Source organism: Dromiciops gliroides, chromosome 6 (assembly GCF_019393635.1).
Source record: "Dromiciops gliroides isolate mDroGli1 chromosome 6, mDroGli1.pri, whole genome shotgun sequence".
Classification (NCBI taxonomy): Eukaryota; Metazoa; Chordata; class Mammalia; order Microbiotheria; family Microbiotheriidae; genus Dromiciops; species Dromiciops gliroides.
This window is the reverse complement of record NC_057866.1, coordinates 195440387-195457979: the sequence shown is the minus strand read 5'-3', so window position 1 is coordinate 195457979 and position 17593 is coordinate 195440387. Positions and strand designations below refer to the sequence as shown.

Sequence of the window (17593 nt, the reverse complement as noted above, 5' to 3'; positions counted from 1 at the left end):
ATATGCTATCAGAATTATCTTTTGTGAATTCTGTGAACCAGAGACCAAACTAATGCCAGACTTGATGCTATACCTGGAGCATTATTGAGCACCTATTCAATGTAAATTAGAAGTTTTGGGTTTTTTTGTCCTTTGCCTTAGAGAACCTTAAATAATGCTGTAATGCATACATTAGAGAATTTAAATGATCACTAAGTATTTTAACTTAAACTTTTAGTCAAATTTAGCACCATTTATTTTTACAGTTCTATTTGAATAATCATTTAAATAACTTTTTTTCCATATTGCTTTGCATCTAAAATTTTCTAATAAATTCAGCCATTTGGATTAATTGGGGCTTAGGAAGTTTGTAAAATATGAATTTAACTATGGAATTGTGAATAAACCAAGCCTATCAAGAAGCCTTTTATGTATACAGTCAACTCTCTTATTCTTGTTAATGGAGGGGAGGATGGAAATAGGCAACTAATAACTGATTCAAGATTCTGCTATGTAAGCCTAAGATAACTGCTGTTAATTTCATTCCAGGCCAGTCATTTGATCTATTGTCTAGACCTACCTACATTTTATTCCTACATCTAACATTTATTCTGAAATATGGCTTAAAATGGAAGTACCCTTGAGACCCCCAGGTGTTAGGCTATATTGTACTAGGTGCTTCTTATCCCTTCTTTTACTGTTTTTCTCTGACTTAGCATTTCTATTTTGTTGGTTTTAAGAAATTATAAATAAAATATAAATAAGGATCTTTAGAACATTAATTATAGAATACTGAATGCTTGCAAAAGTACATAATTATATATTTTAGAATATTTCATTTTAAAATTTTAGTTTTTAGATATTCATAATATTTCTTATTACTATCAAAAACACTTTAAAATTCAGTATGTAAATATTTGGAAAAGCGAATCTTATTTTTTTATGAAAAACTTTCTAGACGTGAGGTAATTAGTTAAATATACACAGCACCCTAAAATACTACATAAATGCTTTTTAAGCTAGAAAAATACTGAAGAAATAAGAAATGTATATGTGGAAACAGTATATCATGCATGCAAAATGAATCGTTTTCTATACCAATTAAGTACATACAGGATACTGTTATCCAGACATAAGCATTCATGGGCATGCATGTGTGCTGGATATCTGCATGTTGAAATAAATATACCTGCCTTTTATTTGAATGACTACACATTCAAATCCATAGAAGACATTTATTTGAATGTGACTTCCATATACATGTAAGAACATTGATTTCAGTGTTTGTTTGTTTTTTGTTGTTGTTTTAAAAATAATCTAGTCATAAAAACTATGGTAATGCTTCTCTTGAAAGTTTTGCATGCAGAGGTCAGGAAATTCAAAGATAAATGCCATGAAAGCAATGAAATTGTTTTACCTTAATAGGTGTCTACATTTCTAGCTGGGAACTCATAGTATTTATCATTATTCAAAACCAACATATCACCTGGCTTGGCACTGCTCCAAATCTGTAGGCAAAAATAGCCAGACATTTCCATTTCCAAACTACAATTGAATATAATTAGAAAAATTATCAGAAGCTCTTTTGTTTAAAAGGTCTATTAGTGCTTATAGCTTGTCTTCAGGTACTTTGTTTTCTATTTGGGGGAAAAAGAATTGGTATGGGGAATATTTTCAAGTAGAATAATGTTAAGCTTTTTTATGAGTTTATTTTTCCTTCAGTATATAAACAAATAATATATAGATGGAAGCTTAGCAATGGTTGCCTATGCAGACATTATATTTAAATAAGTACAAGAAGATTGCTGTATGATCTGTAACTTTGAATTTCCTACCTTTTATTGCATGTAAAATATCAACTATAAATTACAGTAACAATCTACTAAGTTTTAGCTTGTATTTTGCATGTTTAAATACAGTTTGAAGCAATAGCAAAATAAAGCCTATTAAAGCTAAAATAATTTATAGTTATTTGTCTGTTATCAACAGTAATTTTCTGTAAATATAAATAAAGACAATTTTATTCATCTAGACATGTCTGTTTCTGCCTTAGGGAGTGAACTACTTTATGTCCAAGGGCATCCTAGATGATTCACCGAAGGAAATAGCAAAGTTCATCTTTTGTACAAGAACACTAAATTGGAAGAAGCTGAGAATCTATCTTGATGAAAGGTAAAAATATAAAAAAATTAGTTGGAAATTCAAATAATAATTTTTAACCAAAATACTTACTTATAAATTACCTATATTAATCAGGAGACAAGTTTTCTTTTGGATGTAGGTAACTTTTTTTTTTTTTTTAGTGAGGCAATTGGGGTTAAGTGACTTGCCCAGGGTCACACAGCTAGTAAGTGTTAAGTGTCTGAGGCCGGATTTGAACTCAGGTACTCCTGACTCCAGGGCCGGTGCTCTATCCCCTGCGCCACCTAGCTGCCCCGGATGTAGGTAACTCTTAACAATAAAATTTGATTAGAGCAAAGAATTCATGACGCTAATGGAGCAGAATGAAATAAGGTGAAATGAAAGATACTTTGGAATCAAATAGTGGAGGGTCTTATTTACCAAGCTAAAGATTTTGTAGTTTATCTTTTAGGCAACAGAGAGCCACTGAAAACTTGTGAATAGTAGAATACAATTCATATATAATTACTTGAAAGATTATTTTTGGCATCTCTGCAAAGGGAATGGTGTAAAACTGGAGTCAAGGAAAGCAGAAAAGAGGCTGCTATTAAAAATAATACAGAACAGAGGAAATGAGGACCTTATCACAGAATGAAATGGGCCTTTAACACATCACCTTAGAGGAACTGTCTTCAATTTGCAAAACAGGAGACCACTATTGTAAAAAATTATCTTAAAAATAGTTCATTTTAGAAACAGGCATGTATAGAAGAGAGACTAGAGTGAGGAAGAGAGGCTTTTTTCAAATTAGTCCAAGAGAGAAGTGATAAAAGCATTAATTAGGGTAATGGCAATATGAGTTGAAAGGAGAAGTCATATGCAAGAGATATTGTAAAGGTGGAGGGCTTAATAATAGATTACATTTTTAAGTGGAGTAAGAGACTGAGTCAAAAATAAGTCCAAAATTTCCTGCATGTATGGCAGGGAGAATGACAAAACTAGCAGCCAGAATCAAGAGTTTTGGTCATGTTGAGTTAAAGGTGCCCATAGTGCTATGCAAGCAAAGATTTGGGACTGGAGTTCAAGAACGAGATTGAGGTTAGGTAGATAGAATTAGGGATCCTCTCCAGAATTGATAATTGAGGCTATGGGAGTGGGTAAAGCCATCAAAAGATAAAATAAGGGAGAAATGAGGGCCTGAGAACAATCTAGAAAGAAAAATGGTAAAACAAGAAAATAGTCTTAACATAGAAACCAAGTGAAAAGAGAGAGTCTAGAGAAAGTGGGTGGTTAACAGTATCAGATGCTATAGAGGTCAAGAAGACTGACAAGTGGGAAAAGGTCATTGGTGCCCTTGAAGAAAATAATTTAATTTGTACAAGTGTGCATTTCCCAGAATGAGAAAGGAAAGGAATGAATGAAGGACACAAATGGAATGGTTAGTTTTCTTTTCTTTCTTTATTTTTTTTTTGTGGGTCAATGGGGGTTAAGTGACTTGCCCAGGGTGACACAGCTAGTAAGTGTCAAGTGTCTGAGGCCGGATTTGAACTCAGGAACTCCTGAATCTAGGGCCGGTGCTTTATCCACTGTGCCACCTAGCTGCCCCTGAATGGTTAGTTTTCACAAGAAGAAATATCACTTCTTCATGTAAGATAGCCAAAAACAGAGTGAATAAAAACTTAGAGAGGTTTTTAGATGTAGAGGATGTGAATAGAGGAGTTCATAACAGATGGCCTTAGTCTCCTCAGTAACAGGAGGTAAGGTCATTTGTCAGTGCCTGTGCTAGCAGATCAGACCCAAACTTTTATGAAAAACCTTGGCCCTGTATTTTCCTATTAATAAGTTACACATATTCCATTACTAGCAGTTTGGAGCTAATGAGAAATTTTCAGTTTTTAACAAAATCTGAAATTCAGAATAAAACATTTTATAAAGCTAAACCTAAGAAACATAAGAGTAAATGCAATAGAAATGCATACAAACATGAAAATATTTATGCAAGCATCAGAATTCCATATATCTGTCCCATACAGTAGTGTACAAGACATGCATCTTGGCCTACTGCTCTAGTCCAGTGGCTATAGCAGTTGATGTACAACTTTGCTCAAATTATTAGTAGATATAGAACCATTAGGATAATTGAGGAAGAGGTTAAGATAAGGTTCAAATCACAGCTCTAGTACTGTGATAGTAAGTAGCTTAAATTTACCTTCTATGATCAGTGTACTCAGCATTTTTCATTTATGTTACGCATCTTTGCAGATAGAAGAGTAAAATATTTTATGAAAAACACTATTGAAATAATATTTGATAAATCATGTAATTGTGATATTTAGTAAATTCCATGGGTTTAGAAATGTCTGCTTAAATAAAAAACAAAAACAAAAAACAAAGAAAAAGAAATGTCTTCTTGAGATACCTGTACTTGCTACTTTGCAGAGTTAGGGAGTCCATTGGTATGGGATACTGCATATGGTAAGTTTTTTTTTTATTTATTAATATGTTTTGCTGACTTTTTTATTCTTTTAATTTTTAAAATTCCATGTTATGAGATAGCTCTCTGGGAGAGGAAGGATACAGGGGGAAATAGAGGAAATATTAAAACAAAAATATAAGATAAGGACAAGAAAGAGAAATATAGATATCAGTATTACTACTGAATAATGATTCAAAAAATTTAAAGAAAATCCTGTCAAACACACTACAGCAATTCATTCAAGAATTCATTAAGAACAAATTGGATTTATACTAAAGATGTAAGGTTAGTTTAACATTAGGGAAATAATCAATGTAATTAATCATATTAAAACTGAAAGCATTTAAAATAGCATGATTATCTCAATAAAGTAGGAAAAAAAACTTTCACAAAGTATAACATTTATGGTAAAAACCCTACAAAGGATAGATGTAAAGGAACCTTTTTAATTTCATAAAATGTATCCAAAACTGAAAGCAAGTATCAAATGAGAATACACCATGAGCTTTCCCACTAAACATAGGAGTAAAACAAACATTCCCAAAGTATATAATTCTAGAAATGCTAGCAATAGCAATAATGGGCAAAGATTCTGAGAAAATAGCTTTGGCAAAGTTGCAGCCTTCAAAATAAAATTGCAAAAAATCAATAGCATTTCTCTATAAGAATGACAAAACCCAATAGGAAATAATACAAGGTAAATCTCATTCAAAATAACTATAAAGTGCATAAAATATTTCAGGATCAGGATTCAAGCCCACAAAATACCCGTGTAGATTTAATCACAAAGTGCTCCCTAAAGAAATAAGGAATACTTTAAATAACAGGAGAAATGTTCATTGCTTATTTCTGGTTGCACCAATATGATGAAAACAACAATACCTGCAAAGATAATATATAGTGTTAATGTTATATCAATCAAGCTATCAAAGGGATACTTTATATAACTAGAGAAAATAATAACAAATTTGAAAACATAAAAGATCTAGACTATCAGGGGAAATAATGAAAAAAGTAAAGATGTAAGGGAAATGGCAATTCCTGATGCAGTCATCAAAACCATTTAGTATTGTTAAAAAAAAATAGAGAAGTAGATCAAGGGAAAATCAGAAAGAATGGAATGGAATTCAGTAATCCAGTGACCAGAAAATATTTTTTTTAACTTACAGTAAAAACTGCTGAGCAGCTAGAAAACAGTCTGGCAGAAATTAGGCTTGACCAACATTTTACACCATGTTCCACAATAAATTCACAACATGGACCCTTAATGTTAAAGATAACACCAAAAAAAATATTTAGAAGACAAACAGATTATATACTCTTCAAGCTAACTAAAGATGGAAGCCATTACAAAAGATAAAAAAGACTTTGATTACATGACACTAAAAAGCTTCTGCAGAAACAAAAATTGACATACCTGGGATAAAAAGAGAAGTAATAGGGGCAGCTAGGTGGTGTAGTGGATAGAGTACCAGCCCTGGAGTCAGGAGGACCTGAGTTCAAATCCGGACTCAGACACCTGAAACTTACTAGCTGTTTGTCCCTAGACAAGTCACTTAAACCCAATTGCCTCACTAAAAAAATAATTTTGAAAGGTTTAAAAAAAGAGAAGCAGTAGAATGGGGAAAATCTTTGTATTAGATTTCTCAGATACTGTTAAGTATCCAAGATATGTATGTATGTATACTATCTATTTGTGTATATATATACATATATGCACACATAGACATGTACCCACATCCAAATATGTTATTAATATATACATACATGTGAATGTTTATGTTTATATATGTATTGTGTGTTGTATGTGTAAAACAAAAACCATTTCTCAATAGATAAGTCATCATCAAAGGATAGGAATAGTTTTCAAAAGAATTGCAAACTATTAACATCCATATAAAAGAATGCACTAAATTACTAATAATAAGAGAAATGCAAATCAAGACAACCTTGAAGTTTCACCTCACATCTAGCAAATTGGCAAAGATGATAAAAAATAGAAATATTCAGTGTTAGGTTGTGGGAAAACAGGTTGGTGGAACTGTGAATCAGTGTAATCACTGCAATTGAAAAGTTATTTGAAATTATGCAAATAAAGTGACTAAAATGTCCATACCCCTTCACCCAGAGATTCTGCTACTAGGCATATATCCTAAAGAGGTCACTGATAAGACGAAAGCCCCCACAAATACCAAAATATGCTTATTTATAGCATCACTTTTTGTGGTAGTAAAGAATAGGAAACAAGTAGATCCCACTAAGTAGGGAATGGCTATACAAAGTGTGGTAAGTGAATGCAATAGAACATTACTGTGCTGTAAGAAAGGAAGACTAAGAGGACTAGAGAAGCATGAAAATATCTAGGTGAACTGATGCAGAGTGAAATAGAGCCAAGAAAACAATATATACTATGAGTACAATGACATAAATGGAAAGAAAAGCCGCCAAATAGATGAAAATGTACAAAACAGAAATCGAAAGCATGACCCCAAAGAAGACATTGGAGAAGGCATCTCTTTCCACTCCTTTGCAGATGTGGGAGGTCTACAGGTGTGGAATATTACATATATTTGATGTAGTGTTTGGTTTTTCTCTTTCTCTTTTTTATTTTACTTTTAAAAATATTTGTTATATGTCATAGCACTCTAAGAGGACTGAGGTAGAGGAATACTGGAAGAAATTCTGATCATGTAAAAAGCAAAAGATTATCAATAAAATGTATTTTTAAATCAGGATATTAATAAAATTTTATTTTTAAAAAATTCTTCTTCTCCTACTTGTTTTCTATGTCCACAAACCTTTATCTGTAAGTCTGTATGCAAAGCTCATATTACTAATCCCTTTTCATCTTTACATAGTATCTTAAATATTTGGTAAAAATTGATTGTCAGGGGCAGCTAGGTGGCTCAGTGGATAAAGCACCGGTCCTGGATTCAGGAGAACCTGAGTTCAAAACCGGCCTCAGACACTTGACACTTATTAGCTGTGTGACCCTGGGCAAGTCACTTAACCCTCATTGCCCAGCAAAAAAAAAAAAAAAAAAAGGATTGTCACATAATCATAAGTAAGCAATGATGCTAATGTGTAAAATTAGGTTTAGATTTTCACTGCTGTATACAGCTTATCAAGAAGGTTTAGGCTTTTTATATTAAAATTACATTGTAGTATATGTTACACATATAACACATTAATTTATATTATATATATTGTATCATTATTATATATATTTATATTTAAATTGTATTGAATTTTTATATTTAAATTGTAAATTACTTTTCTTCATTTTGTTTGTGCACACACTTGGTTTTGTCTTTTACAACAAGCTCATGCCTTAAATTTTTTGGGCTGTTTCAAAAATTTGCCTTGCACAACTTTAAACTGTTAATATATGTCATAAGAGTGTTGTCTGTATACATCGTACCTTTGGCTTTTGAGATGACAGCTTTGGCTTCAAACAATCAAATATTTTAAACTAAAAGTTGGACATTTACCTTTTCTATCAATACTTTTTTCTATAATAAAGAAATTTACTAAAACTTTATCTCTTTGTCTTTCTCCTAGGAGAGATGTTTTGGATGACCTTGTGACATTGCACAATTTTAGAAATCAGTTCTTGCCAAATGCACTGAGAGAGTTTTTTCGACATATTCATGCACCTGAAGAACGTGGGGAATATCTTGAAACTCTTATAACAAAATTCTCACACAGATTCTGTGCTTGTAACCCTGATCTGATGAGAGAGCTTGGCCTTAGTCCTGGTAAGAATTTCCATAATGAATTACTTTTTTCCCCTTGGAAAAAAGTTCTTGTCATAAAACCTCACCTCCCAACTAACTAGAAGGTAAAACAAGTAAAAATTTTGTCCAAAAGTTTATCTTTTATAATAGTGAACATTAAGGTTGGTTTGCAGTCACAGATTTCTCAGCATAAAGCTTTACATGACTTTTATTTGCCTTTTTATATGAAATCCAAGTGTTTCAACACAATGGGGAAACTAAATTTTTATTAAAATACCCTTTTGTAAGTTTAGTAGGGGGAAATTCTGCTATGTTCCAGGCACTCATTGTGCTAAGTGCTTAGGATGCAAAGAAAGGTAAAAACACTGTCCCTGCCCCCAAGGAGTTCACATTCTAGTGTGGGAGACAACACGGGAAAATACACACACACACACACACACACACACACACACACACACACACACACACGCACGTACAGTGAAAGTGAAAAGTCATCTAAGAGAGAATCCACGAGTAGCATAGGGGACCAGGAAAAGTCCTGCAAGAAGAGGCCGTTGGGCTGAGTTGGAGAAAGCCAGAAGGCAAGAGTGAGGAAAGAAAGAGTATTCCAGTCATGGGGAATATTTAGTGCACATGTAAAGCAGGTGTGAGGAACACCAAGAAGGGGAGCAAAAAGATTCAAAAGTAGGAAAGGGCTAGGTTGTGAAGGGATCTGAAAGTCAGACAGAAGATTGATCCTGGATGTAATTGATTGCCACTGGAGTTTATTGAGTAGAAAAGTGACATGGTCAGACTTGCATTTTGGGAAAATCACTTTGGTAGGTATTTGGAGGATGGATTGGAGTAGGGAAAGACTTGAATCAGAGAAACCAACTAGAAAGTTTTGTAATAATCCAGGCATGAGTGATAAGGACCTGAAACAGTGCCTTTCAGTGCTTGTGACTTAAAATTCATGTTTCTGTGTGATAGTAAGGACAATTCTGGTTGTAGCCCAAAGGAAATTTTGTTCAGTCTATTTTTTTTTCCATTTAAGTGGTTTAAATCCATTTCATTATTTTATGATGAGTCAAAACTGGTATTGAGAAATAAGAATGATAGTTTTTATAGGCTTTATGGGTTATAGTAAAGGATGGATGCAGTGCTGTGTTTGTAGGGGACATAGAAACAGAATTGCAGAAGTAAGTAGCATGGTATAAACAGAAGGAATAGATTTGGAGAAAGCACATTTTTGAGAAACTTGAGACCTAGAAACACTAAGCAGTGTATCCAAGGTCATAGAGGTAGGATGGCAAGTGCATTTCCCTCTCAAAATTAATCTGTTTACTCATTTTTGTGTGATAATAGAAATAGCCACTTTCAGCAATATGTCCACCATTTCTTCCAAAGTTGAAAGATTATCCCAAAATACAAGTGATTCTTTTTTGTATGCTTAAGCATTACATAACAATTATGTTCAATAAAACTGACCTTTTGATGCAAGCTTTGATAGACTACATCATTTTGTCAGAAAATTAAGTTGATACCTCAGCAAGTGTCTTTCTTCATTAAATGCAATATCTTAGATTTGTATGGCACTTTAAACTTTGAAAATTGCTTTCCATAAGTATAGATATATGGAAATATATGTATATACACACATTACATATGTCTCATCTCATTTGTACTTGCATGATATTTTGAAAGAATACGCCAGTGAGATCTAATATTCAGATGTATCAATTTCTCAAAGCTGCTTGATGAATTTTTATTTATTTATTTATTTATTTTGCTGGGCAATGGGAGTTAAGTGACTTGCCCAGAGTCACACAGCTAGTAAGTGTCAAGTGTCTGAGGCCGGATTTGAACTCAGGTCCTTCTGAATCCAGGGCCATGCTCTATCCACTGCGCCACCTAGCTGCCCCACTGCTTGATGATTTTGATGGCAAAGAAATTACTTTTGTTCTAGGTTGAGAACTTATGCCACTCTAAGGCATGTTTACATGATAAACATATAATTAAAAACTATGAAATTAAGTTTTAAAAGGCAAGGAAAAGAGTTTCCAGATAGTCAACTGAGTGGCACCATATAGAAAACACCTGGATTTTTAAATTAAATTTCCATTTTAATCCAGCTCTGTCATTGTATTATTATAAATAGCATTATTTCTCATCTGATATATCTTTTTTTTCCATTCTTACCCCCAATAATTTCATTGTTTCTCTCATTAAGAATAGATGTCCCAGGGGCAGCTAGGTGGTACAGTGGATAGAGCACCAGCCCTATCTGGCCTCAGACACTTGACAACTTACTAGCTATGTGACCCTGGGCAAGTCACTTAACCCTCATTCCCTGCAAAAAAAAAAAAAAAAAAAATAGATGTCCTATAGCTAGCAGTGTATTGGGATTATTTGAAATGTTCTCAATATGCCCCTAGCTATGATGTCTATTGAGTGTGTCTTACAAAGAATAATATAAGTGTTTTGTGCACATGTATATATTTTAAAGTATATGAAAACACTGGAGTTTTACAGCTACTGTAATATTAATGATGGGAAACCTATTGTCTCAACCATAATGTATTTAAATTTTTTAATGTTATAGCACCAACAGAACAGAGTCAAGAAATCTTCCAAATGTATTTATAGAGTGATAAGTTTACATCAATAATCTCTTTCATAAATGGAGCATATTTACACAACAAATTTTTATCGCAAATTTTTCTCAATAGCAACATTTATCAATTAACTAATTTTTGAAAGGGCATCTTGGAAATATATTTGGGATGGAGGACTTGTTAGAATGGGTTCAAAGTATCATTTATACCATTAATAAATACATAGTATGCCTTACAACTGAATGATTTAGTATACACCTTTTGAAAGGAGATAGTAAAAAATTTGAAATTAACTCCAAAACTTTACATTTGGAATTTATGTGTACTTTAAATTCTTTTTTTTTGTTTTGTTTTGGGTTTTTTTGGTGAGGCAATTGGGGTTAAGTGACTTGCCCAGGGTCACGCAGCTAGTAAGTGTTAAGTGTCTGAGGCCGGATTTGAACTCAGGTACTCCTGACTCCAGGGCCGGTGCTCTATCCACTGCGCCATCTAGCTGCCCTGTACTTTAAATTCTTAAACAGTTCTAAAGTTGTTTTTAAATAAAAGAAATAGCTTTTTTATTTGTTCCAATTATAGACTATTGACCAGGAACACATCTTGAAAACTTAATAATTTCTGACGTTTCTTTTTTCTCTTTAGATGCTGTCTATGTACTGTGCTACTCTTTGATCCTGCTTTCTATTGATCTCACTAGTCCTCATGTGAAGAACAAAATGTCAAAAAGAGAATTTATCCGAAACACCCGGCGCGCTGCTCAGAACATTAGTGAAGATTTTGTAGGGCACCTATATGACAACATCTACCTTATTGGCCATGTGGCTGCCTAAAAGCACAACTGTTAGGACTTCAGCTTTGAAGGTGAAAACAACTAAAGCTACCCAAGAAATTATTTTGTAGATATGGGGGTTACACTAGTGCTGGTCATTCTAACCTCTGCATACAATCAAGTGTGTCTGTACTACCTTTTTTTTTTTTTTTTAAGTAATTTACCATGGGAACTGAAGGATTTTGCAGAAATTTTTCTTAATTTTCCTTATCATGTTTTGCACAAAGTAGAGCCATGAAAAAAAGCAGAGTCTGACACAACCATTTAAGAATGTTTAAACTGACATTACACTAAAAACATGGTAAATTTGTACATTTGATTTGCTTCACAAATCTTAACCAGTTCCATTCTTTTATAAAATACCATGTAATGTGTACATATTTAACTAAAGAGATTTATAATCATAATTATTTTATTGTATAGTATTTTAACTAAAGTTTTTCCTTTTTTCTCTAAAGTTGAGTTCTGAATTTCTTTATTACTGATCAAAGATTGGGAGTATTTTCCTCAAAATCAGATCTGACTTCTGAGGGATTCATCAACAACAATATTTATTTCATTTTTGAACTAGAAAGGAGGGAACTAATTTCTGATTAATTTTACATTGCATATATGTATATATACATATGTGTGTAAGAGAGTGTGTATGTATACACATATGTAGAACCATGATTTTAGGGAGACAGCATGGCATATTGGTTGGAGTGCTAAAACCGGAGTGAGTCCTACCTCTAACACTGTCACCATGGATAAGTCATTCAACCTCTTAGTGACCTAGATAACTCTCTAAGACTATAAATTGTAGATGTGCTGCTGATTGGCATCTATGGTGGGAGTTTCCACATTTGAAGTTCTGATTCATACTGGTGAAATCACCAGTCTGGTGCCACTCCCCCATGTATGTATGTTTGTACTCACATATATGCAGCAATATAAAGGTATATGATGGGTATAAATAGATTATAACATAGTACCAGCCATTATATTCATATAAAAAGGAAGGTGTATGTATGTACATGTATATACATATACCTACATACAGATGTGTACATAGAAGGAGTTTATGTGTATCTCTGGAGTAAGAAAGACACATTTCCCCCACAATTACTTTGTTAATTCAACTTTTAAGCCACTAATTAAGCTCCTATTTGATGAAGAGTGCTGAGCAGCTAGATGCTGAGTAGTATTTTTCAAATTAAATAAATAATCCTTGCCCTCTTGGAATTTACAGCTTAATAGCATTTAAACTTTCTGTTCTATACAGATACATCCTGTGATGAAACAAAAACAAAAACTTAAAAACCCTAAGATACCATAACATTCTTATTCGGCATAGATTACATCTATGTTTATAGGACTTCTTTTCCTCAGCACTTGAATAAATCAGAATAAAGTAATCATTGAGTGGAATAGTAACTTTTTCTTGACTGTCTTTAAAATAATTTGGCAATCTTTCCTATCTTCTCTGAAATAGTCTCTTGCTAATGATATTTCAAAAGGGATATAGTGTCTCTTCAGTCTGGTTAGGAAGTGAGGTATTCCATTTAATCAGATTGTTTTGATTAATGGCAGGTTATCTATGCCACAAACATTAGCAGTTTTTAGAAAATTATAATACTTTAAAACAGGAATTATACAGATCATAACTCAATCACTGATAATTCAGAAAGCCCACTAGAACTTCATGTGTGTTTGTGTATATTAAGGCTTGCCACTGTAACCTAAATGTTTTGTCCCCTTGTATTCCTAACACCCCCGGCCCCCCCAAATTGTATATACAAAGAAGAGAGAGATCATGCAGATTTTTAAGATCACACTTATGGATTGATGGAGGAGGTGGAGGGTGCTTATTTTGGAGGTATGGTAGAGTAGGAAGACAGACAAGATTTTGATTAAAATGGGGAACGTCAGTTGTTTTCCAGATCTGGCCTACAGGTGCACTCCCAGGACAATACTTCTATGGATATCAACCAACAATAAATCATCATTTAATAAGTACCTCATATATGCCAGGTCCTAGATGTGAACTCATCAGTGTGAGTACGCCCTCCACTATTGCAAACCACAGCCTTTTCATCCTATATACCTTTTACCTATTTTTCTAAGCCTTCTTCATTGTCCATCTATTATGTCTAGTTCTTGCTTCATAAATCCCTTCCTTCCTTGTCTAGTAAGGCCTTGATGATTTCTTTTTATACCACTTTTTTCAGGCAAGTACTGGTTGGTAATAAGTTGCTTACTAATCTGTCTTGTACCTTTATGTTGCTGTATTTTTGATTCTTCACATGACATTGGTATTCTATGATACGTAATCATGTAGCATTATCAGGAAAATATTTTGTACTAATAAAATAGATTTTCCAGTAGGAAGCAAATTGAGATTATTCAAAGTGATATGGGGCAGCTAGGTGGCGCAGTCGATAGAGCACCGGCCCTGGAGTCAGGAGTACCTGAGTTCAAATCCGGCCTCAGACACTTAGCACTTACTAGCTGTGTGACCCTGGGCAAGTCACTTAACCCCAATTGCCTCACTAAAAAAAAAAAAAAAGAAAAAGAAAGAAAGTGATACACAGTTTCCCCAATAAAACCCAGTACATTCATCTCCCTATTCAATTTGAACCCAGTTTAGTACGAGTAAGCAGAGCCTAGATACATGTACTTGTGTAATAATAGCACAATGTCTACCCCCATAAAACTGCATGTCATAATTTGTGGAATAATCATTCTTCATCTACTAAGTTTTTCCTGGGTCAACTGCTAGGCTAATCTCTTTTCAATGATTACAGTCATTGAAGAACTTGAAGCTGGCACTAATTGCAGTCAAAGAATGTGAGTTTGAATCCTAATTCTGACATTGGATTAAATCATATTATCTTATCCTTCAATTTCCTCATCTTTATTATAAAGAGGTTTAACTAGATGTCCTCTTAGGTCCCTTCCAGCTCTAGACAAGTGATTCTTATGAACATAATTATTCCACAAACAGGAGCACGAGTAGAACTTGCCCATCAATAAGTAATCTTTCTTCTATTTGGACATCTGAAAGACATCTCCCTTTGCATGCTCCTGGTGAGCTCACACTGTATCTCTGTTGGTATTAAGTTATCTCTGGTTATATGAAGGAATCTTTTGTGATTGGAACATAGCAGTTGTTTCCATTTGCTCTTTTAAATCAAATGTGCTTTTGTGACCAGCAATCAAAACTGTCCAAGTTTGTTCCAAGGAACCTCTCAGTTTTATGACTTAAGATATGATTTTATTGTAGAATGTCATCTGTCAGCACCTTTCTATTCCCTTCTTACATTTTCATTGAGGATACCCTATATTATTTTCATAAAGATTTTATGGAAGTGAAGAAGTAGATGCTTGGTTCAGTATTATAGTCACTTATATAGCTTCCCAATCAACCTTTTTATAATGATATGGCTTCTGATCTTTTTTTTTTTTTTAGTTCTTTGGAATCCCCCCTTAAATATCTTGAAAACTGATCTCTGAATGCTTTTAAAACTGTTTTCTACTTCAGCATTGATTTTTTTTCCTTTATATATTGGTTAGGTCCTAGCTATTTTTCTTCACTTTATCCCCTTTAAATGACATTTTCATTTCCTCCATTTAGGATGTTGGGTCCTGAGTTAAGAGTTCATTTCTGTCTGTGATAAGGATAGACTTCAGTAGAGAACACTGATAACAAGTTATTTTATTTCACACCTAATTTTTTGCATCCTTTCAATTTCATCTGTAAGTCTTCTTGGGATGATCAGGCTTAATTGAATCTCACACCAAGATTTCCATATCTACCTCTATAATATTTTCTTAATTAGTTTATATTCTAAATTGGTGTTTCTTTTGATTATTTTGTCTCTTTTTGTAAATGAAGATAAGGTTCTGGGTAAGGCAGTTTCTGGCTACATGGTACCCACTTTTTAAAAGCAGTTAAACTTCTTTAGTAAATAGTTACAATAAATCAATGTTTTTACTTTTAAACAACTTGGTTAGATCCTGTCTTTATCATTTTTCCTAGTTTGGTTTTGGAATTGATTTCAATCATTTTCTCTAATTTGGCTGTACATAGACAGCTGTGATTGTGAAATTACTCTCATCAGTGGTACCCAATCATTTCCTGTCTATTATAGTCATTTTCATTTTCTTTGATGTTGTTTGGTGTTCATGATTTCTAGCCTCTCCTGATTTGTCCTGAGGAAAAGATTGGTTCCTCTAATTTACTAATCTCAAACTCTATTTTCCATTATGTTTTTCGTTGTCCTTTGCCATGCCCATCTTCACAATGTAATCTTTGAATATCAAGTTTATGCCGACTTGGTTTGAATAATCTTATATTCTTCATAGAATTTCTCTTCATCCTCTACAACAGATGTTGGTGCAATATTGGTCATATTATTCTCAAATGTAACACTAAATCATTGTGAAAGGAAGCAATCTCACTTTTGCAAATAGAGCATGACTGTCAGACAACTTGACTATCAAAAGGACAAGGCAAAGTGATGAACCTCTAAGGTTCTAAATAAATTTCCAAAGTATGCCATTTCTTCTTACATGCAAAATGGAGAATTCCATGAGAAAATAAGCCTTATTACAAAAGCAAAGTGAAATTTTTAAAGAATCAAGTATGATTTTTAGTTCCATGACCATCATTTTTACCCTCCTCTGAACAGAGTTGAGCTTGCCAATCTGCCTCCTAAAAAGTGGTACCCACGGGGGCAGCTAGGTGGCACAGTGGATAAAGCACTGGCCTTGGATTCAGGAGGACCTGAGTTCAAATCCAGCCTCAGACACTTGATACTTAACTATCTGTGTGACCCTGGGCAAGTCACTTAACCCTCATTGCCCTGCCCCCCCCCCCAAAATCAAGCTGATACCCCAAATGGAAAGGACCTTTAGTAAGAAGTTCAAAGAACAGTAATTGGTAACAACACCTGAGTATCCACATCCCAATTGTATAGCTGAGGGTGTCATCTGTCTTTTTTATCCATAAATTCCTCTCTCCTCTGACTTCTTCTGCCTCTGTCTTTTCTCCTCTGCCTAACTACCTCTCTCTTCCTACTTTCTCTCCCCTTTCTTTTTCTGCTGATATATATTTCTGCATTTCCTTATATTGTGCCATCCCCCCACCCAGGTAATTTTCTCTTGACTGGCTGTAATATGAAACCAAAGTATTTTTATTGCTATTATTTATCCCTGTCTCAACTTAGTAGTTGAGAATGGTTTACATCTCAAGTGTGAAAGAAATAAAACCTGGGTTTATGCTTCTTTCTTGTGTGTGACCTTCAATAGAAAAAAAAAAAGTCTCTTCAACCCTACTCTATGCAAGAATGATCTATACACATTCAATTCAATGATCAGTTAGTAACGATCTACTGTATTTGGGGATTATAAAAAAGAAAAATGAAAATAGCCCCTTCAAGAAGTTATATTCTGCTTGAGAGAAGCATGTATACATATGTCGATGTTCTTAGGGCTCAGACCCTTCCCACCCCCAAACTCTAGGTTCACACAAAGTTCTGTAATAGGGGTTGACCTAAAAGATTAATATCACCTTTGCCTTGTTATGCTCATACACAGTTTACTCTGGGAAATCTCCTGTTAAAGCTTATTTATCTCTTGTATCTAGGCTTCCAAAGTGGGTAATGGGCTCCTATATAGATCTTATATAAGCAGTCAAGGTAAAGAATGTATAGAAAATAAAAATCATGCAAAGGACAGGAAGCATATAATTTACTCAATAATCCATAAGTTCCCCTCCAGGTGAGGCAGCACCCTGACCTTCCAATGAAATTCTTCTCTCCCAAAGGTCCTACCCAGTCACTCCCAGACTTCATATGGTGTTAATATTCTATATATC

General features: G+C 33.8%; 1 protein-coding gene across 2 annotated transcripts in view; it reads left to right on the top strand.

The window, feature by feature from the left end:
* Positions 1–16984, top strand: part of FBXO8 (F-box protein 8) — a 59330-nt gene extending 42346 nt beyond the window's left edge. For both annotated transcript variants that reach the window (XM_043971669.1, XM_043971668.1), the window contains exons 4-6: positions 2033–2151; positions 8138–8334; positions 11547–16984. In XM_043971669.1, the coding sequence (XP_043827604.1) occupies positions 2033–2151; positions 8138–8334; positions 11547–11734 (504 nt within the window). In that variant the 3' untranslated portion in view covers positions 11735–16984. The remainder of the gene's footprint in view (positions 1–2032; positions 2152–8137; positions 8335–11546) is intronic.
* The last annotated feature ends 609 nt before the right edge of the window (positions 16985–17593 follow it).